The sequence below is a fragment of the Myxocyprinus asiaticus genome, chromosome 25 (assembly GCF_019703515.2).
Source record: "Myxocyprinus asiaticus isolate MX2 ecotype Aquarium Trade chromosome 25, UBuf_Myxa_2, whole genome shotgun sequence".
In the NCBI taxonomy this organism is placed as follows: domain Eukaryota; kingdom Metazoa; phylum Chordata; class Actinopteri; order Cypriniformes; family Catostomidae; genus Myxocyprinus; species Myxocyprinus asiaticus.
Window position 1 is genome coordinate 17,292,204 of NC_059368.1, and position 21,495 is coordinate 17,313,698.

At 38.0% G+C, this 21,495-nt stretch overlaps 1 protein-coding gene across 8 annotated transcripts in view; it reads right to left on the reverse strand.

The window, feature by feature from the left end:
• Nucleotides 1-21,495, reverse strand: part of LOC127415761 (centrosomal protein 43-like) — a 31,727-nt gene that overhangs the window by 5,806 nt on the left and 4,426 nt on the right. For 4 of the 8 annotated variants that reach the window (XR_007892990.1, XM_051654640.1, XM_051654647.1 and 1 more), the window contains exons 2-17: nt 15,565-15,618; nt 15,370-15,424; nt 15,184-15,272; nt 11,995-12,132; nt 11,872-11,898; nt 11,173-11,229; nt 10,842-10,912; nt 10,080-10,141; nt 9,816-9,877; nt 9,633-9,713; nt 8,172-8,234; nt 6,584-6,795; nt 1,902-1,970; nt 1,600-1,674; nt 681-770; nt 441-559 (exon numbers count right to left, since the gene is read on the reverse strand). Coding sequence is in view for 7 of the 8 variants with exons in the window: in XM_051654640.1 (XP_051510600.1) it covers nt 441-559; nt 681-770; nt 1,600-1,674; nt 1,902-1,970; nt 6,584-6,795; nt 8,172-8,234; nt 9,633-9,713; nt 9,816-9,877; nt 10,080-10,141; nt 10,842-10,912; nt 11,173-11,229; nt 11,872-11,898; nt 11,995-12,132; nt 15,184-15,272; nt 15,370-15,424; nt 15,565-15,618 (1,324 nt within the window). In the remaining variant the exon portion in view is untranslated. The remainder of the gene's footprint in view (nt 1-440; nt 560-680; nt 771-1,599; nt 1,675-1,901; nt 1,971-6,583; nt 6,796-8,171; nt 8,235-9,632; nt 9,714-9,815; nt 9,878-10,079; nt 10,142-10,841; nt 10,913-11,172; nt 11,230-11,871; nt 11,899-11,994; nt 12,133-15,183; nt 15,273-15,369; nt 15,425-15,564; nt 15,619-21,495) is intronic. The other 4 variants (XM_051654641.1, XM_051654642.1, XM_051654645.1 and 1 more) reach the window with 4 other exon arrangements.

Here is a 21,495-nt window from a genome sequence, read left to right on the forward strand (position 1 = left end):
TTCACTTCACACAAGCTCTACACAAGAGTAATTTCTTAACTAGGAAAACTAATATTTACTATAGAATTTTAACTAATAAGACTTTTAAGATCTTATTAAATTTCTATTTCTTCCCAGACCTGGAAAACATACATTTCCAGGTTTTTCCAAGACTGTGGGAAGGCTGTCTGTTACTTTTCCAGTTGTATGTGATTAGTAGGACTAACCATTACAAAAAAAATAATAATAATAATTCAAGCCTATTCACTATTTTAGGGCAAAGCATATCTTGAAAATGTATGACTACAGATATTTCCATGACTAAGATTTTATTCATTACCAGGTCTGGAAATAACAATTTTAAAATTCTCTGATATGCCCAGGTTTTCCGTGACCTCGGGAACCCTGTATATACAGCACACAAGCAAATCTGCTCAGTGTAGACACAAATGGAGAGGTACCATTCTTGTTGGACACATGATATCTCTGGCTGCTCTCAACAGAGATGGATCCTCCTGTGTTCTTCAAATGTACGTCTGCTGAGAGTGCTTTCCCTGAAATGCTGCCCGAGTGGTCTCTCCTGGAAAAAACAGACAGGATGAGGTTCTCAGCAAGACCGAATGCACTTTATGAAGCCAGTTGATAGCCATATAATAAGCAAAGGAAGAGGGGAATTTAGGACAGGAAAAGGCCCAGCTCACCTGGGTTCAAAGTCAGGGCTGGGCCTGTTATGACAATCAGAAAGCATGTCCTCTGCATCGCCCTCTTTATCACTGCCTATAGCAGACAGGCTGAGGCCAGGCAGAGTAAGAGCATATACACACAAGAAAACACCCAGAAGAAAACAGTCAGCGAGACACATTAAAAGAGAGATACAGTCCAGCTCATAAATTTACAAACCCCCTGATATATATATATATATATAAATATATATATATATAAGAATGAGCATATTTTTTATTAGCTATTACTATGAAGAAGCTGCATAACTGATATTGAAGTATATATATTCCACAAGACAAAATAATACACAATATTACACAAATTATCTAGTTCAAAAGTTTGCATACCCTTGGTTCTTAAGACGTGGAACACAAACAGAGATGTTGGGCAGAATGTTAGGGACTGACAGCCTAAGTCACCATTCACTTTCATTGCATCTTTTTTCCATACAATAAAAGAGAAGTTGACTGAGACTGATCATTGTGTCTATCATCTCTTGTTGTGTTCCTCATATGGGTTGGCAACAACCCATATGTTTTATGATCGCTTTTTTTTTTTTAAAAATGACAAAACATCTTGCAGATTCTGACAGGGTATTTAAACTTATGAGCAAACCTGTACCTACAAAACATGCAGAGAAGAAAAGTAAAAAGTAAATGGCTAAAAAAAAATAAAAATAAAAAAAGGCACAATGTCAAACAATCACTGCACTTCTCCTGTCCTTTCGGTACAAGTTGCTGAATTTAGTACCAGGTTATGGCATTATGGTATGAATTCAGTATCGATGAGTCTACCAACAGCCGTAACGGGCATAACAGCCTGATTTTGTACCCATGTGTTCGATGGCTCCAGTGGGCAGTGGGTAAATGACAGCGTGATCACTCCATGCACACTCACTCAATGAGGCTAGTGCCCCTCTTCATTTGGGATAAGGATCGCCCTGGCAGGCTTCCTTCCCTCTGCCAGTGGTGACTTCTCACGAGGGGTGGGGGTAGGAGTGGGGGGCAAGGGGTCACAGACAATTCACAGACACAGTGACAGAAAGAGAAAAGTAGAGCGGAAGGAACAAAAAGCAAAAGTGCAACATAGAATAGAGCTCCATTTTCACTACCTACTAAGGAAAGATCTGACTCAAACTTATTGAATTATAGTCAAAAAAAAAAAAAATGAATACGCTGAGAAAGCAGAGAGGTACTTACTCTTTCTGACTACTGCTTTTTTCAGAATGCCTCTGCCCTGAATAAGGCTTATCTGCAGAAGGTAAACTACTGTTCTCACATGCCGCATTGAGGGAAAACAATGAAAAAAGAAGATACAAGTCAAAATGGCTGGTGACACAAAAGCATTACTTCTCTATAGCTTATCTGATAAGTTATTCTGGGTCTTTGTAGTGTAGGGTTTGTTATTGTTTGTGACTTAAGGGTGGGGCCCCACATTTAAACAGTAAAACTTTATTTCCAAAAATACAAAGATATGAATCTAGATCACAATGTTTCTGAAATTACAAATCAAAAGTGTGGTGGTTTAGATAATTTCGTTTTTATTTACCTTTTCAGTCTCAGTAGCATATGTGGGCACAGAATCTGTCTTTGTTCATAACTCTGAGTCAAAATCTGCTCCCACAACGAGAGTCAAACCAGAATCCTGACAACTAAAGAGTGATGGGGCATTCACACTGACAGCGATTAAGGGCACCTACACACGAGAGTTTACATTGCATTAGAGAATGCTGTGAATGCACTGATTTTAATGGGGACAGTGTGTCGGAAGGTTGGAAAACGTAAGGGTTTGCAAAAGTGATACTCTATCATGCGACCAAAAGTTGAGAACATTTAACCTTTTGCTGCATCACACTTTGACACTGCCATCCATTGAACAGGACCAGTTGTGCCTTAAGAAATCCAATTTGCTGTATTCCCGCTTAATTTAAAAACTGACATAGCTCTTCCCACACCCTCAAAAAGAAGTTGACGCATTCCTATTCGTCTACAATATCCAACTATATCAGACGGCGGATCATGGGAAATTCAATGTCTGCACTTCCATTGGTAACTGCTGCATTTGCATTTTGTTGAACTCTGCTCAACTTTGTTGCATCCAACTGACTGATATTGTCTCAAAATTGCAAACTCTCACTGAAAATTCATGACTTTTTCCTTAAAAACTGCTTTCAGTGTGGACTAGGGATGTGTACGAGTAATTGTTCTTAACCAGCTACTCGAGTTTTAAAAACACTAATATCGCAAATTCATTTTACTTTATGCATTTGCCTGCCATGAGCAACTCTGAATTACACCGCAATTTCCTTCCGAATCTCTCGCAAAATCTCGCAGTTACAACTGAATCCACTGGGGGGGCGGGGCGCTGTGGATGTGTCGTCAAGATGTTAAAGCCGATGTATGCTTCTGCGTCAAACCTACGGTATAGGTTACAGCGTAGCCTACGCTGTAGCATGATGTGCACCTCTTAAAAAATGTAATTGCATGTCGTGCCGACGTAGACCACAACAGCTGTGATTGGTCCACTTTGTAACCAGACACCACCCCCCCCAGAATGATAACAAGGATATCTGATGTAGCGTTGCATTTTATCCAAATGTATTTTATTATCTATGCATTATATTACATTGTATTTAGGCTCGGGACCATTAAACAATTGTCTCAATCGGGAGCGCCTGCTGTTTTTATATTCTGTTTGTTTCATGAATAGGGATGTAACAGTTTCATGGTTTCACAATATACCTCAGTTTTAAAACGGATGGTTATCATACCACTGAAATCTTCTCACTGACAGTATTGCATGAATATAAAGACAGATTTTTTCAGAACTTTTCTAAAATCCAAATCAGTTTAATTAAGACAGAATCGGTGACATTTACACAGCATCAAATAAACTTGGCAAGATAAAATAATTCTTTAAATAGTGCTGTCCTCATGTTACATTTGACTGTCACTCAATTTTAAAGGTGACATGCAGGTTTCGGAAGCACAGCGCTTCATGAGCACATCAGAAGTGTAGAAAGAGCAGAGCGCAGCAAGAGTGCAGCACGAGCACATCATACAGACATGTCCGAGCCTGAACCTTTATTTCTGCCACCAAAGTGGTTGAAGTCCGCTGTCTGGGATTACTTTGGTTATGTAAAAGACCCACGAGGCACCATCAATGTTGATGGTTACCCAGTCTGTAAAGTTTGTCACAAAAAGGTATCGGCTCAGGCAGGAAACACTTCAAAACTTAAGCACCATCCCAGTGAGCACCATCCCACGGAATTTGCAAAGATGAATGTAAGTGGAAATACAGTATACGGGATAATAAATTATAGCCCGTTTCATAAAAACGCCAGATTCAATGTAGTTTTACATGATTTGTAATGACTAGGTAGGCTAAAGTTCTGTTTATGCTTTCTGCCACATTCACAAATACAGCAAACGGATTTAGGCACTCGTTCAACATTATGATGTACCAACTGTCTGTTCATTTGCCTAAGTGCAGCGCAACAGTGGGTCAACAATGTGTTTGATACTACTAATAATATGTTTTATTTGTAAAACATAGTACTAAATAGCGTTTACAAAGTGCATGGCTTTTGGTATGCAGGAAATTGCCAGTGAAACTGTGGCAGAAAACAGACAGTATTGGACAAAATGCCAATAAAAAAAAAACTGCAAATTAATAATATAATTTTCAGCAGGTATTGTTTAGAATTAAAGTAAATCACAAATGCAACAAATTACTGAATGCATACAAATGCATATCTGAAGTGTTAACCTGCGCAATAATCATTACAAATTATTACAATTTAATTTAATAAATCATAAAATAACAAAAATAGTTATAATCATCTGACTACTGTACATGTAGCAAATTTGTTTTGTTATTATTGTTGTACCGGCTTGTGATTTTTTAATTTATTTTCTTTTCTTTTTTTAACCTTGTCAGATTAAGAGTGTCCTGATGTTCATGATCAAAAGTTAAAGGATTAAAGTTGAAGAAATCCAATACAAAGTTCAAGAATTGGTTATAACGGAAATATTTCTGTGTTTATCAGACATAATTCATAAACAAATATTAAATTGCTAATAATACTATCAATGCACCTCAATACTGTGATACTGTAATACCGTGGCAAATGTCATACCGTTACACCCCTAATCATGACGTTACAAGCGGAATGCGACAAAAGATATCTGCTTACAGCTTATAAACTCTAAAAAGGTTTTTTTTCTCCGGGGTTTAACCTGAAATGTGAATGAAATAACTTGTATTCTACTCGCAAATTTTCCGATCGGCACGATGATTTGACCATATGTTTGACAGTAATGTGTACAGTAAATATTCAGAATTCATAAGTTATGGAAATGGAACAGTTCTAATTTGTCATGATGATAAAGCAAAACAAAGTCAGAAAAGACAAAGAAAGCAGCAAAAAATGGTGTTCTATTTCTCCAAGATGCAGCTGAAATTTAATCTAAGCACAAATGCAACATTTTGAGCAGAATTGTCCATTATTTTAGTGGACTGCCTGTATTAACCTGAGCTGCAGATGTTCATGCTTCTAATAAGTGTCCCTGCATTTTGCTATAAAACACATTAAAGAAGATCCGTGAAGTTCTTATGCTTGTGTGTGTATCTGCTTTTTTACATTTGATCATCTGATCAGATGGTTAATTCCTTTTAAAGCCATTCGTAACCGACAAAATTTAAACTACTGTTTTAGCGCAACGGTTGATTGACAGGTGAGGGGTTGCGCTCCACTGCTGCCGGGATGCATGCAGGACGGATTAGCGTTTACACCTCAAATATGATGCATTCACATGCGTTTTTTACCACATTCGTATGTGGTTTTTGTGAACCGATCACAAAATGATTTAGACCCCGTTTAGGCCTGTATTTAGCACTGACCAAATGTGATCGGATCACCAAAAACGCATTTTAATACCAGGTGGAAACGGGGTCTATATTGCTTATGTTTATTTATGAAATGTATAGATAGCATTTTGGCTGTGTACTCACAGAACGACGCAGACACACCCACGTAGAACTATAAATGCAAACCAACACGTTGGCCGCTATTCGGAGCCTATGCCGTAGGTTCGATGCAGAAGTATAAATCAGCCTTTAGATGAGAGAAGATAACATGGCATCTGTGCTTTTGAAAGCAAAGCCAAGTGTGGCAAATGCTTGTAATAATTTGATTCTAATCGAATTCTATTCCATTTGTATTCGGTTCTTGTTGGAGTCATGCAAACCAACTGATGAGGATCAGCTTTTATTGGTGGAAAGATACGAGGAACTATGAAGCTTATTAGACCAGCATGTGTGTGTGTGTTAAATCTCTGAACAGCGGCAGAGCACATTTTATGAAAAGCAAACATTCACCACTTATTATTTTAAATAACAACATGTGAAATGATAAAAATCTGATGGCCTTCATGTAGACTCAAAGTTTATAAATGTGGGTCATTACCCTAATGCTGTCAGTATTGGTTTTTATTTATGCTCTGGGTGAATGCAAATGTTTTTGCTGTTATTTAAAAAAAAACTATTTCTATTAATGCATATTGTTCATTTCATTTCCCCCAAAAGAAACGTATATTTTGTTGAAGTTATCTTATTTTGAAACTGTTCTTGGTAACGTTTGAGAATAAAACAAAATATAAATTTAATGTACGTGTCATACGTGTGATTTTCAACATACGCTTTAATTTATGAGTAACCGATTACCACTTTTTTTATTTGTGGATTAGTGTACTCCACTACAAAATTAGTTGAAAATGCCTATCACAAGTGTGAATGCCCCCTAAGAGGTCTACTACTTGTCTAGCATTTAATGATTAACGACAGATGCTTGCACGGATTTCTATTTAAAAGGTATACTTACCAGCCATAGGTCTTCTGAGGTTTAGGAAGAGGATCATCAAAGAATGAGTCTCCTTCCTCATCCTCATCCTCCAGTCCAAGATCCAGTGCTCTCCTCAGTGGGGTGGGTGCGCTCCTCCAATCACCCAATCCTTCTTCTGACCCATCAAGCTCTTGAACAGACCCTCTGCTCTTATGACACCCCAGTGTTTCACCATGACTTCTGTCCGCAGTCTATGGGAAGGTCAAAATATAATCAGAGACATACTTTCTAAACATACTACAGATCACAAACTATTGTTTATGTTTATTACGATCAACATATACTGGGTTCATGTTGCATAACTGCTGGTTTTATCCTTTTTACGATTCAGATTGTAACCAACAGTCCTCTGGCCCATTTTAAGCTGAGGATTGTGGGTAAGAGACATGGTATTAAATGAGCATGAAGATAAAAATCTAATAGTAAGCTCCCTTTGACCTGAGTGGTGTTAAAACATGACATTCTCAAGTAAAATTGCCTTTGATTTGGGACTTCCTATGAATAGATCATTAAAAGATAAGAATCTGACGTAAGTTACAAGAACAGTGGGTTGTTATAAAGCCTACTCTGAAACTTGTCCACATGACTTTTACATATGCTGAGAAAAATGTTGTGTCATTCAACCCACTTACCACGAATCATGTACAGGAAAATAGCCTTACTTTTTATCTGACAATTTAAAAGAGAGGTTTTACTTGAGATGAAATGTTTCAGTATTAGTGTACATACCCAAAAGCACATACAAGGTTAAAAGTTGACATGCAATGAAACCGGTTGGCAGTTTTCAGAAAAAGCCACTGATTACAGGTGTTAGTTGCGAGTGGTAATAGATTTATTTGCACAATTGTACTGGGCGATTAGCAGAAGTCTAGCCAGTGCTATTTCCCTGAAAAAACTTTTCTGAATTTTATATTATAGTGTGCTATCTTAAATCTGCTCTGCGGTAGCCAGTCTACTAAATCAAGTGCTAATGGCAAGATAATTCCAATTCAACCATGGGCTGTGTTTAGCACCATTAGACATACAAGGGGCTCCACTAGTTTTGCATGTTCCTCTTGACTACAAAGCTATAATTTTGTCTTTAGCATGGGAGTCATATTCCTCAGTGGACCATCACCAATGCGCTGTCATATTGAATTTTAGGCCAATGGAAAATGAGTGTGATGCACAGAAGTACAGTCAGTTCAATGGGTTGGTGTTGATCGTGAGTCTGATGAAATACTGACAATACACGTCTTCCCAAAATAAAAATAATTAGATGTGACATGGACTGTACTGACTGTATTCAATCCCTCAAAGCCTTGTTTTCATTTGCATCAAATATGGCATCTACACTGATGAAGGTCTTTTCAAGCTAGATAATAATTTCAGTCAAAACTCACTTTCTCACGAGATGACAGTACTGGGGATAAACACAAATCTTAATTTTAGCAAGAAAAGATGTAGTTACTTGTGGTAAGAAGCAAATGTGTGCATACACCACATGTGTAAGAATTATTTATAAGGAAGCCACATGGTTGAGCTGATAAGAAGCTTCTGTATCTGAGCTGAGGCACGTGTGCGTTACCTTTGAGTCAGCCTTCTCTTCCTGCGCTGAACTGTGCTTAACAAATCCTTTATACCTGGGTATCTGAGTACCAGAACACAGCCATCAGCCTCCCTCATTATACAAAACTGACATGCTGCCCTTACTATATCACCATACACAGATATGGATGGAGTGGAAAACACAAAAATGCAAATAAATAAAAGGGTTAAATTGTTGCAAGAATACAAACACACACAAAAAAACAATGACTGCATGCAAAAAAAAAACAAACAAAAAAAAAAACAAAAAAAAAAATTATGGAGATGATGATATGACACATTAAATAACATTCCCCAGAGGATTCTCCAACATTAGCTCCAAGCAATTTTGGTCAAAGTTAAATTTACATTTATTATATGTTTGAACTTAACATAATGGTAACACTTTACAACAAGGTTCTCTATGTTAACATTAAATAATGCATCAGGTTTCATAATCTAACAATGAACAATTTATTTTACAGCTTTAAATAATCTTAGTTCATGTTTATATATATATATATATATATATATATATATATATATATATATATATATATATATATATATATAAAATGTTAATTGTTAATTCATGGTAGTTCATAACGCATTAACTAATTGTAACTTTATACCACTTTTAATGTAAATGCTAAAAAGCATTAGTATATATAAAGATTAACTTGTCTTTAACCAATATTAATATATGCTGTTAAAGTACTGTTTATTGTTAGTTCAAGTTTACTACTGCCTTAACTAATGTCAAATTTTACCGACATGTTATGTATTATTAACATAATCTGTAAAATAAATTATGTAAATAACTGTCATATAGGTGAATATTGGAAAAGGGATCAATTAGGGACTAGAGTTTTTTTCAATTCAATCAAACAGCCAGAAAAAGTCAAAAATCAAATAAGCTGTTCGCCATTAGGTCAAAGGCACATGCCTGCACTCCAGTAAAACCCCTTTTCCCTTTGTAACTCAAACTACAATGACTGCATATATGTACTATATTTTATAGCTTTCATCTGCATCACCAACTATATCGAGATACAAGATATGCAGTTTAATCATACACAGGACACAGTGCTAACTGTTACTAGACCAGACATCTTCTATTCATGTAACAAATGCTGTTCTGAAGTTAAATTTTGATATAAAAATTGTAATAACAAAAAAAAAAAAAAAAAAAAAGGCATTGCAGGTTTTGCATTTGCAAGACATTTGTTCTAGTCCAAGATAAATTCAGGCTAACAAAAGCCAGCAGCATACTGTAGTTTCAAAATTACTTTGTTTGTATTGGGTGCAAGACAAAATATTAAAGTTGACAGAAGTAACTCATATTAACTGATACACACCAAAGATTTTAATCCAGAGTATGTCCGAAAAAAGAGACGAAACTGTGTGAGAGAAAAATAAGCAGAGCGATAATCAAAGAAAGAGGCACAGGAAGTGAGCTTACCTTGCTGGCGGAAGATGATATGATTCTATCTTCAGTAGTTTTACTCGAGGAGTGAAGGGTTTCTCTATAGTCATTAGTGACCTATGCAAGCATAACAAAATTTAATTACATTAATGTGCTACAGAAATCAACAGACAACGGTGCTAAAAATATACAGTAACCTATGTGTTCAAGGTTGCTCACCACACTCCGACACTGTATGAAGAAGCATTTGTACATTCCCAGGAATGCCTGAAAGTCCATAGCTAAAGTTATAAACAACAAAAATGAGAGGGAGATAAGAGTATAAGAGAATCAAGGCATTGTCTAGAAAGGCCTGTGAAATCCATTACAGAAAACAACTGCAATTTATCTTTTCTTTAGCATGTCAGTTTATTGGTCAATTGATAACTGACAAATTTGCATCCTTAAAAATGTGAACAAATAAGCAAGATCAAAGATACTTACTACTATTTGTATCCTTGCCTTTAGCTCCGAGTTCCTCAGTGACATAATTTTCCAGCATGTTTCTTTTTAAGAAAAACAAGTATTTGGTAAGATGTTTGGACTCTTAGAATAACAGCATAAGACATGAAGCATAGAAGGCTAAAACAACATTATACTTTAATTACTATTCATTTGATTAATCTTTTATAACTAATCTTTGCATTGAGTAAAGGTAACACTATAACACAATAAGGATGTTTTCATTAAAATAAGTAAATACAGTACCAAACAAACTAACAATGAATAGTACTTATACAGCACGGTAGTCTTACATATACTAATACATTGATACAATTTTAAGTTGTACATGATAACACTAGTCAATGCATTGTGAACTAACATGAACTCACAATGAACAAAATTGTACTATCATAAATTAAAATTAACAACCAAGGTTGACACATGCTGTAAAATATATTGTTCATTGTTAGTTCATGATGATACCAAATGCATTTATTAATGTTAACAAAGAACCTTGTTGGGAGTTGTAAGCGTTACCAGAGTAATTTATTGTGGTTTGTATGCAGAAATACATGCTGTTCCCTGAGTTATGAGAAAGGCCATGACCACAGTAAGAAGAACCACAGCCATAACTGATTACAGGAGAGCAATGTGGGAGGATTAAAAAATGTTCAGACATTTACATAAATGCAGGTTTCAGTACCAATAACTGTACTTTTCCTAGAGTTTATGGCAGTCAGTGTCAACAGTGCCCATACATACCTGCTGAACTGGGGAAAAAGATCAGCGAAAATGGCAATAACTGCGTCCCTATTTATCTCGTCACTTTTGTCCTGTGAAATCAATCAAAAGAAATAAATCACATATGTTTGATGCTGTTTTATAAAGCAACTTTGAGTTTAGAAATGCACTATATAGATTTGTTTCTTGTAATTTTATACATTTTTATACTTAATTGTTTTTATTTATTTTTTTTATAAAACTTTGATTATTAATGTACTCGCTGAACCAACCAAAAATATTATTTTTAAAATATTATTAATACACAAAAGAAAACAATTGTATATTAAAATTATATAAATATATAAATTACCTTGTCATGAAAGTCAAATTTTTTGCGGGCTTCAGCAATTTGACAGGGCAACAATTCCTAAACAAAATCCACACACATTAATACAATATTCGCAGATTACATTCTGAACAAAATTACCATTATGTCATTTATCGTTTAAAACATGTTGGTTATCATGTCATTTGCATATTTTTGGGGGTAGTCATGCAGAACACTTAAAAACAAACAGGATATAAACAAACTACTGTATAACCATGAAAGAGACTACTGTATTTGAGTTATTCTTTGACATAATGGAACACGTGCAGTGCAGTTGGTGTGATTAAGCAAACGCACGTCAAGTGCCCACAAAAGAAGACAAAAATGTCTACAAGTAGGACAAGCTTGTTTTGCACAAGTATCTTAACAGGAAAACCTTTTTTGCAACACCACTTGAAGATGTTCATTTACATCATCCTTCCCTCATGTGACCTGAATAATTTGTCTGGGTTCATGATGTGTGGGTAAACCAGTGATATGAATCAAACCAAGATGTGCTCTCCAACCACAAATTAACTAAGTGGGTTAGCACTATAACTAGTCTGTGACTGGATCTGCTTCTGAGAGTGCACAAACCCTACCTGTACTTACTGTACGTGTAGGTGCACAAAACATGTTACAGGCAGATCTAGAGAGATAAAATATGGACTGAACCTGAGCCAGCCACCGGAGGTAAAGTACCTTGGGAAAAGTTGCCACTCGGCCTCCCTGAGAAAAGGAAGAGGAGGGAGAGTATGAAAGTCACACAATCAGAATGGCATTGATTTGATCTGATAAGCTGAAATGCAGAGCATCAAAGATCACCTCTGTGAAAATTGAGGTCTTGTCCTTATGACGGCTCCTCTTAACCAGTTCCAGCAGGAGAGGGGTGTTTCTGTTCACCTCCGATTCAGAGATGCCAAGCTCCTCCAAGAGACTTTCACGACTGTCAAGTCCATTCAGCTGAAGAACATATAGTACTGCATTAGTCAGAATGTTGGTTCAGATGAAAGAGACTGCAATATTGTAGGCACTTGTATATGTAAAACATTAGTGTCATCCACAGAGTATATCACATATTCAAATCTCAAAAAAATTCAAACAACACATTTTCTGACTGCAGTGTTTCCCAGTGTGGCCTGCCACAGTCTAATTTGCATTCATGTTGTGATTGCACCGTTGCTTCGGCACAGCATCTCTCACTCCCAGTCACTCAGCCCCCCCTGCTGTACGTGCACATGCTCACACATACACACACGCGTACTGGAACCAATTAGCTAATGTTAACTTTATTATCAGCGGCTCTGACAAGGTAAATATTTTCAGCATCTGAGTAGCAAGTTCAACACAGGTAACCACTTTTGCTTCATTTCTTTGATGGCTCACAGGGCTTGATATTAACACTTGTCTGGGACAAGTGGATGTTTGAAAGGGGCAAATGAAAGATAATTTTACTTGCCTGACCGGACAAGCAGACTGATTAAAACCTCAATAACAAAAAAAATAACCAGCTATATTTGTGATAGCCTAGGCCTGTGTCACTTATTAGAAAGTTCATATTCTTATTCTGCTGCTGAAAGTAATCAAGAGCATGTAACTTTATATTTTGCAAGTGATCTAGTAACAGTTGTGCCCTGTTTGATTGACAGGCGGTGTATGTGTGTGTGCTGAACAAGCGCGTGTGTTCCGAAAATCTCGCGCTAATGTGCACCTGAACGGTCAAACACATTTCAAAATTCCGCCAAAATGCCCATCTTGGTGAGGTATTCATGTAAACACAGTGAGTGATGTCTAAAGTGAACGTAAACAGCAGTGAAAAAAGTGGATTTGTATTAAAATGTCGGACTTGTAAGTATAAATGTCAGCTAATAGACCTGCTGCTCTCTAGTGTGTCATTATAATAATCAATGAACCATAACAAGAAAACAATCACTGCACTTGACTGAATAACTTTAGTAGCTTGTTACGTCCAGGGACGTATTTATTTTTATTGTTGTTATTGTGTATAGTTGTCACTGTCACTAGTTGTGGATATTGTCTAAGAATTGTGATTTGAGTTACTGTGGTGTGCATTTTCCCTGTGTTTTCTCCCTCTTTTGCTCCTCCCACACTCTCTCCAGCAGGTAGCTGATTGTTCCTAGCTGAGCCTGCTCAATAATCAGGAGGGAGGCAGCTTAAAAGCAGAGGGGAAACTCACAGAGAGTGAGAACCTTTCCTTCAAAGAGTACTCCAGAGTGGTGTTCTTAGTCCTGTACCAGCTCAGTATGTTGTACTTTATAGAGTGTTATATTGTACTACGCTGTTGATTGAGTAGCTGGAAAGCTTAGTCGGAGCTTTCACAGTTATTATTACTTTAACTACTGATGATGGTGACTCCAACTTTTAAGCTTGTTGTTGTCTAAACGTGGCTTTTATTGTTTCATTTATTTACTATTTTTTTTCAACGTTTAAACCTGTTGCACAGCTTAAACACTGTTCAGTTGTTCATGTTTAACTTTTCTATGGAAGCTGTAGGGAGACGGGAGCCATTTCTGTTTGTATTACACGGTTTTCTCCTTTTTTTGGCCAGTCAGGGAGTTAGTGTACATTTCTGTTGTCAAGTTGTTTTCCTTTGAACAGTTTAGTTACGGTTTTACTCATGTTAGGCACACCTCTCTTATGTTTGCTGTTTTGGCCTTTCCCCCTCCTGAAGTTGATGCTTCCTATTTAAAATGTTATTTAATACTTCCGTTTTCCAAATCCATATCCAAATCATTTTTCTGTGCCAAATAAATGTTTATTAATAACTCTGTTGTCTGTTGGGCTGGGGCAGGGTATAGATCATGGCTCTTAAAACCACAATCCTGTTAATCCTCTAAAACCCCTAGATATAGTGCGCTGAGGACGTAACAAGCTTTAAAATGTATTAATGTATTATAATCATACAGTGAAGACCAGTAGTAGTTTTACTGTATGTTGCAATTCATTCTGAATGTTTACTTTGATACTGCTGTCAAAAATATTAAAGCCGTTAAAAAAAGCACTGAATTTTCTTAATTTGTATATATTTATTCTATTATTTCTAATTTATTTCTATTCATAGCTGTTTTTCATTGTTATTTTATTACTGACTGTTTACTAGTCTTGAATAATTAAGAACTTGAAACCATTCTCCCATAATTAACATATTAATGTTATTATTTGTTGTGGTATTAAAGCTGGTATTGAGGATCATCAAATTTCACTACCGACTACTGAAATTTTGGTATTGTGAGAATGTATAGCCTTTATTGTAAATGGAAGATCTTGCTGCAATAACATGATGATAAAGTAGATCTCATTCCATAGAAGTGTGAGCACCCCTACTGTTAATGGTGGCGATGGAGGATTTTTTTTTATTTGAATACCATACGTAACATAAAATAATTATCATATGACAATAACCTCCTCCCCTACCCAGTGCAGTTTTCATTTCTGTCGCAGAGAATTGAGGGTACACTATTAGGTTGGCCATCGGTCATAATTTTAGAAAAATATACAACATAAACTTTGACATGTTACCTGAGCACGTAACTTAAATTTCCTTTTTTCCAGACAAGTAAATTTTTTATTCGGACACAAACACATGACAATGCTTAATGTCAAGCCCTGGCTCAAATGTATGCTCTAGCTGATTTTGTGTTTTGACCATTTGTGAACTGCGTTAAACTCTGTCTCGTTTATGCTTTGAGGGTGAGACTTCTTGCCGTGTCATCACCATTCATATCTGTACAACCAATGTGTTTATGATTAAATTACTACTTGAGCACAAAATTGTTTACAAGAGCACAAAGTTCTTCATAGATCTAGCCTCTTAATATTGCTCTCAAAGTACATCAGGTTGATGCATTTATCTTTAAAATTTACAAAATTTACATTTACATTGGTCAGAGTTCAACCCACCACAGTCTCACAAAATCCTGGGGGAAACATTTGACTGTGAATTATTTTTTGAATCACCACTACGATAACACCAATGTGATAACACTTACATACCGTGTTAATTTCAGGTTGAAACACAGCGAGGGTGAAGTCTAAATTGAAGACCTGCAGGAAGTCAGTGATCAGACCTGCTACCAAGCGTCCTGCGCAAAGAGTGAGACATGTGACTTAAAAAACATAATTTGCCCAGGCAAAATTCACAAACACAATCAAAAATTTTTTAATCTTCACACATCTTACCATCCTTTGTATTTAGGGACTTTTTCAGGTTTTCATTCACAAGAGGGGTTTTGTTCTAATGCAAAACAGATGACATCTTAGAATAAACCTTAATGACACAGAATCTCACAGAAGTACAAGAACACTTATGCAATAAAACAAAACAAAATGTAATTTAAAAATAATAGCAGGAAAAATAAAACTACTTATTATTACCTCTACTTTGTCTTGTTCCTCTAGGGCAAGAAAAACAGCAGCACGCAGCTCTGCCTGGAAAACAGAGAAACCTACCTTTATTGCAAAATCATATAAATCAAATCAAATCAAATCACTTTATTGTCACACAACCATATACACAAGTGCAATAGTGTGTGAAATTCTTGGGTGCAGTTCCGAGCAACATAGTAGTCGTGACAGTGATGAGACATACCAATTTACAATAAACTCAGATTAACACAACACAATTTAAAATCTAATATACACATAATTACACATAACACAATATACAAATAATAACATTCAATGTACAGTATACAATACACACAATATAGAATGCACATTATACAATAAAAAAAAAAAGTATATATATAGTATATATAACATGTACAGTAGGTTGTATTGTACTGTATTGACATTCAGGCTGTCAGTTAAGAGAGAATATAATATAATAATAATATAATTTATGACAGTCAAGTGTGAGATATAAGAGTAATAAAGTGCAGTGCTGATGTATTGATCATGGGAGATCAAGAGTTCAAAAGTCTGATTGCTTGGGGGAAGAAGCTGTCATGTCGAGTACATGGCTGGTGCGGGTCCTGATGCTGCGATACCGCCTGCCTGATGGTAGCAGTGAGAATAGCCCATGGCTCGGGTGGCTGGAGTCTCTGATGATCCTCCGAGCTTTTTTCACACACCGCCTGGTATATATGTCCTGGAGGGAGGGAAGCTCACCTCCGATGATGTGTCTGGCAGTTCACACCACCCTTCGCAGGGCTTTGTGGTTGTGGGCAGTGCTATTGCCGTACCAGGCGGAGATGCAGCCAGTCAGGATGCTCTCTACAGTGCTGGTGTAGAACCGTGTGAGGATGTGGCGGTTCATTCCAAACTTCCTCAGCCGTCTCAGGAAGAAGAGGCACTGATGAGCCTTCTTCACAACGGCTTCAGTGTGGATGGACCATGTGAGTTCCTCAGTGATGTGGACACCCAGGAGCTTGAAGCTGCTGACTCTCTCCACTGGTGCTCCATTGATGGTGATGGGACTGTGTTCTCCATCTCTTCTCCTGAAGTCCACCACAAGCTCCTTTGTCTTACTGACATTGAGGGAGAGGTTGTGCTCCTGACACCAGTGTGTCAGAGTGTGCACCTCCTCCCTGTAGGCTGTTTCATCATTGTCAGTGATCAGACCTACCACCGTTGTATCATCAGCAAACTTAATGATGGCATTGGAGCTGTGTGTTGCCACACAATCATGTGTGGGCTGAGAACACAGCGGGGCTCCAGTGTTGAGGGTCAGTGATGAGATGTTGCTGCCCATTCTAACCACCTGGCGTCTGCTTGACAGGAAGTCCAGGTTCCAGCTGCACAGCGAGCTGTTTAAGCCCAGAGCCCGGAGTTTCTCATCAAGCTTGGAGGGCACTATGGTGTTGAATGCTGAGCTGTAGTCTACAAACAGCATTCTCACATAAGTGTTCTTTGTTCACAGGTAGGAGAGAGCAGTGTGTATTGTAGATGCAATGGCATCATCAGTGGAGCGGTTGTTGCAGTAAGCAAACTGCAATGGGTCCAGTGAGGGAGGCAGCACAGAGCAGATGTAATCTCTGATTAGTCTCTCAAAGCATTTGCTGATGATGGGGGTCAGAGCAACAGGATGCCAGTCATTTAAGCAAGTGATTTTGGATTGCTTTGGAACAAGCACAACGGTGGACGTTTTAAAGCATGTGGGGACTATAGACAAACAGAGGGAAAGGTTGAAAATGTCCGTAAAAACACCAGCCAGTTGGTTCGCGCACGCACTGATGACACGGCCCGGAATGCCGTCTGGACCCGCGGCTTTGCTGATATTCACCCGTCGGAAGGATCGTGTTACATCCGCTACAGAGATGGAGAGTGAACTAACCTCTATAGCTTCGGCCGTGAGAGCTCTCTCCACGAGGGCGGTGTTATTTCCCTTGAAACGAGCATAAAAAGTATTTAGCTCATCCGGGAGAGAGGCAGCGGTCCTCACAGCGGAGTTTTTATTCCCTTTAAAGTCCGTGATGATATTAATTCCTTGCCAAATGCTTCTAGTGTTGGTGGTGTTAAACTGTCCTTCAATCTTGTTCCTGTACTGACATTTTGCTGTTCTGTTTTCGGAGGGCTTAACTGGCTTGTTAATGCTCCTTCGCGTTCCCGGAATTAAAAGCGGAGGTCTGCACATTAAGTGCCGCGCGAACATCGCTATTAATCCAAGGTTTCTGGTTTGGATAGATCCGTATTGTTTTGGTCGGAACGATGTCCTCTAAGCACTTTCTGATTAAACACGTTACGCTATCAGCGTAAAGCTCAATGTCGTCATCAGAGGCGGACCGTAACATCTCCCAGTCCACGTGATCAAAACAGTCTTGTTGCGTAGAGTCTGATTGGTCCGACCAGCACTGGATCGTTCTGAGGGTGGGTGCTTCCTGTTTCAGTTTCTGCCTGTAAGTGGGCAGAAGCAAAATGGAAGAGTGGTCCGATTTGCCAAATGGTGGGCGGGGGAGGGATTTGTAGCCATCCCGGAAGGAAGAGTAGCAATGGTCCAAAACCCGGTCCCCTCGTGTTAAAACTAATGTGTTGGTGGTATTTTGGTGCGACTGATTTGAAACTGGCTTTATTAAAGTCCCCGGTCACAATGAATGCGGCCTCAGGGTGCTCGATTTCCTGCTTGCTTATAATCCCATACAGTTCCTTGAATGCCCGGTATGTGTCGGCTTGTGGCGGGATGTACACAGCTGTGATAATGACCACTGTGAATTCCCTCGGTAGCCAGAATGGTCGACACAGAAGCATGAGAAATTCCAGATCAGGAGAGCAGAAAGACTTGATAGAATGTACGTTCCTCTGATCACACCAGGATTTGTTGATCATAAAACATACACCACCACCACCTCTGCTGTTACCTGAGAGGTCTTTCGCTCTGTCCGCTTGGTGCACGGAGAACCCCGTGGGTTCAGATAATGCAGCAGTCCCTCGTCTCTTGTTGGAAAGAGGTCCGCGCTCTCAGCTCGCAGAGTTTGTTGTCCAGAGACTGAACATTTGCCAGTAGAATACTGGGTAGCGGGGGTCGATTTGCACGACATCTTACTCTGATGAGAACGCCGGCTCTGTTTCCCCTTTTCCTTTTGCGTTTCCGCGGCCGGGCTGCCCAGACAAAGGGCTCCGCTGGCGTGTTTGTAAACAGCAGGTCGGCATTGAGGAATTTGAAGTCTGGTTTACAGTGTAAAATTGCAGAACCAATGTCCAAAAGTGTATGTCTGTCATAGACAATAAGGCAGACAACATCCAAGACAAAAAACATGTACTGTAGAACTGTAAACAAAACAAACAAAATATACCGTAATCTTCCATTAAACCATATTCATAATTCACTTCTAAATCAGTGTGCAAATTTGTGTATATTGTATTTCGTGTAAACTGTAATTTATATTCTGTTTTCATTGACCAAAATGTCTACTTTATTTTCAACCTTGTGTTTATGTAATAAATTCTGTGTACCTTGTTTATAATGTAAAGTCCTGTTTTATTGGATTGTATATGTGGTGCTTGTGCTTTCTGCCTACTTTCTGTATGTATGCACAAGTTTCAAACAAACATTTCACAAGATGTTGTTGGTTAGATTTCCAATTAGACAATGACTGTATCACACATTGTATGGCACACTATATAATGCGACATACATTCTCAATTGGAGACAGGTCAGGACCGCAGGCAGGCCAATCTGGCACCTGCACTCTCTGCTTACACAGCCATGCACTTGTATTCCAGGTAGTATGTGGTATTGTGTTGTCCTGCTGGAAAATGCTGGGACATCCATAGAAAAAAACGGTGTCTGGATGGCAGCATATATTGATCCAAAATTTGAGCATATCTTTCTGCATTAATGGTGCCCTCACAGATGTGCATGTCCATGACAGACAATGGCTTTTGGACGTGACGCTGATAATAGCTTGGATGGTCCTTTTCCTCTTTGGCTCTTAGAACACAATGGCTGTTTTTTCCAAAAACTATTTGAAATGTGGACTTGTCGGACCACAAAACACTATTCCACTGTTCTACTTTCCATCTCAGATGAGACCAAGCCCAGAGAAGTCAGTGGCGCTACTGGACAGTGTTGATGTATGGCTTCTGGTTTGCATAGTAAAGCCTTAACTTGCATCTGTGTATGCAGCGGTGAAAGGTGTAGACTGACAAAGGTTTACCAAAGTATTCCCGAGCCCATGGCATGGTATCTATTACAGATGAATGACTGTTTTTTAGGCAGTAATTTCTGAGGGATCGGATTTCAAGCCCATTAAGAAGTGTTTTTCCAGCAGGACAACACCAATCCACATAATGTTCGGATTACAAGTGCATGGCTGCGTAAGCAAAGAGTGCAGGGGCAAGATTGGCCTGCCTGCAGTCCTGACCTGTCTCCAATTGAGAATGTGTGGCACATTATGAAGTGCAAAATACGGCAACAAAGGTCCTCCACAACTGCACAGCTGAAGACCTGTATAATGAATGAATGGGGGAAAATTCGTCTTGCTAAACTTAAAGGGTTAGTTCACCCAAAAATAAATATACTATCATTATTTACTCACCCTCATATCTCAGATATGTATGTCTGTCTTTCTTCACCAGAACACATTTGAAGAAAAATATCTTATCTTATTACAGGGGTTCTCAACGGGGGTGTTCAAAGGATGCCAGGGGGTTACAAATGGGGGGCGTTTATCAGTAATAATAATCGAATCTATCGTCAAGTTCCTCTTTGCATTAAAACGTTTATCTAGACTTGGAGTATATCAGCTGGTTCTCAATTATACGGGTTGGTATGCACGAACCGCGGTACAAATCTGATTTTGAAGTCTAGCAACGCATCTGAAGTATCTGGTTTAGCAGCGTCAAATACACAGGCGGAGGCCAAACCTCAGCTAATGCACCTGTATGGCTCTGTAGATTGATACGGCTCAATGGACAGAGCAGCGCAAGCGTAAAGCTCTTAAAGCTCTAGCTCTTAAACTCACAGCTTTGCGAGAATCAGTGAGAAGCAAGGCACGAGAAGCGGAAACCATTTGAATTCGCCACAGAATTCTACATCACCACACTTGAATTCAATATAGCACTAATTGTACTTTAGACAGAAATAGATTGATAATAAATATTATCATATCACTACTTCAGCTCTATTAATTTTGTCATAGGCTACATTAGGGGAGTGAGGGAATATATAATTTTTGTTACAACTTATAAATATTTATATTTTGCATTTATTGTTTTTACATGTGTTTAGAGAAGATCTACAATTTATAATTACAAAAATGCCACAGTTTGTTTTATAGAAATCACGCTACATCTAACCATGGTAGTGAAGATCCATGCTTCCATGTGTTTACTATGGTCTTGTTACAAATACCACTGTTAAAACTATAAAAATAAATAATGAATACATTAAAATTTTCAAAAAGGCAAATGTAAAATATATTAAAAATTTCACTTTTATTATTAGTTTCGATCTTCACATTTTCATTTTATAGGTTATCTGCTTGAATTCAAGAAACGCAAGGTTTGGTCTCACATTCATGATGCGTAAGCCTTCTGAATTTATTAACAAAACTTTAAAATTATGCAATGCATCGAAGTTGCATTGAGCAAATTAAGCAAACAACACAAATATTGAGTTTTGTGTTTTATGCTTTTTTTTTTGGTACAACTTTTGAAGCTCCAAAAAGAACAGAAAGTCAGCATAAATGTCATCCATACGATCACTTTTGGTGTGAAAAAGACCAATACCTAAGCACTTTTTAAATCATCGCTTCCGGTCAGCAGCAGTATGCACGTGACACAGTCGTGTTGGCATGTTCACGTGAGAACTGACACATGTGCGACACACCCGGAACAGCAGTGCTGTTTACAACGGAGTAAGAAGAA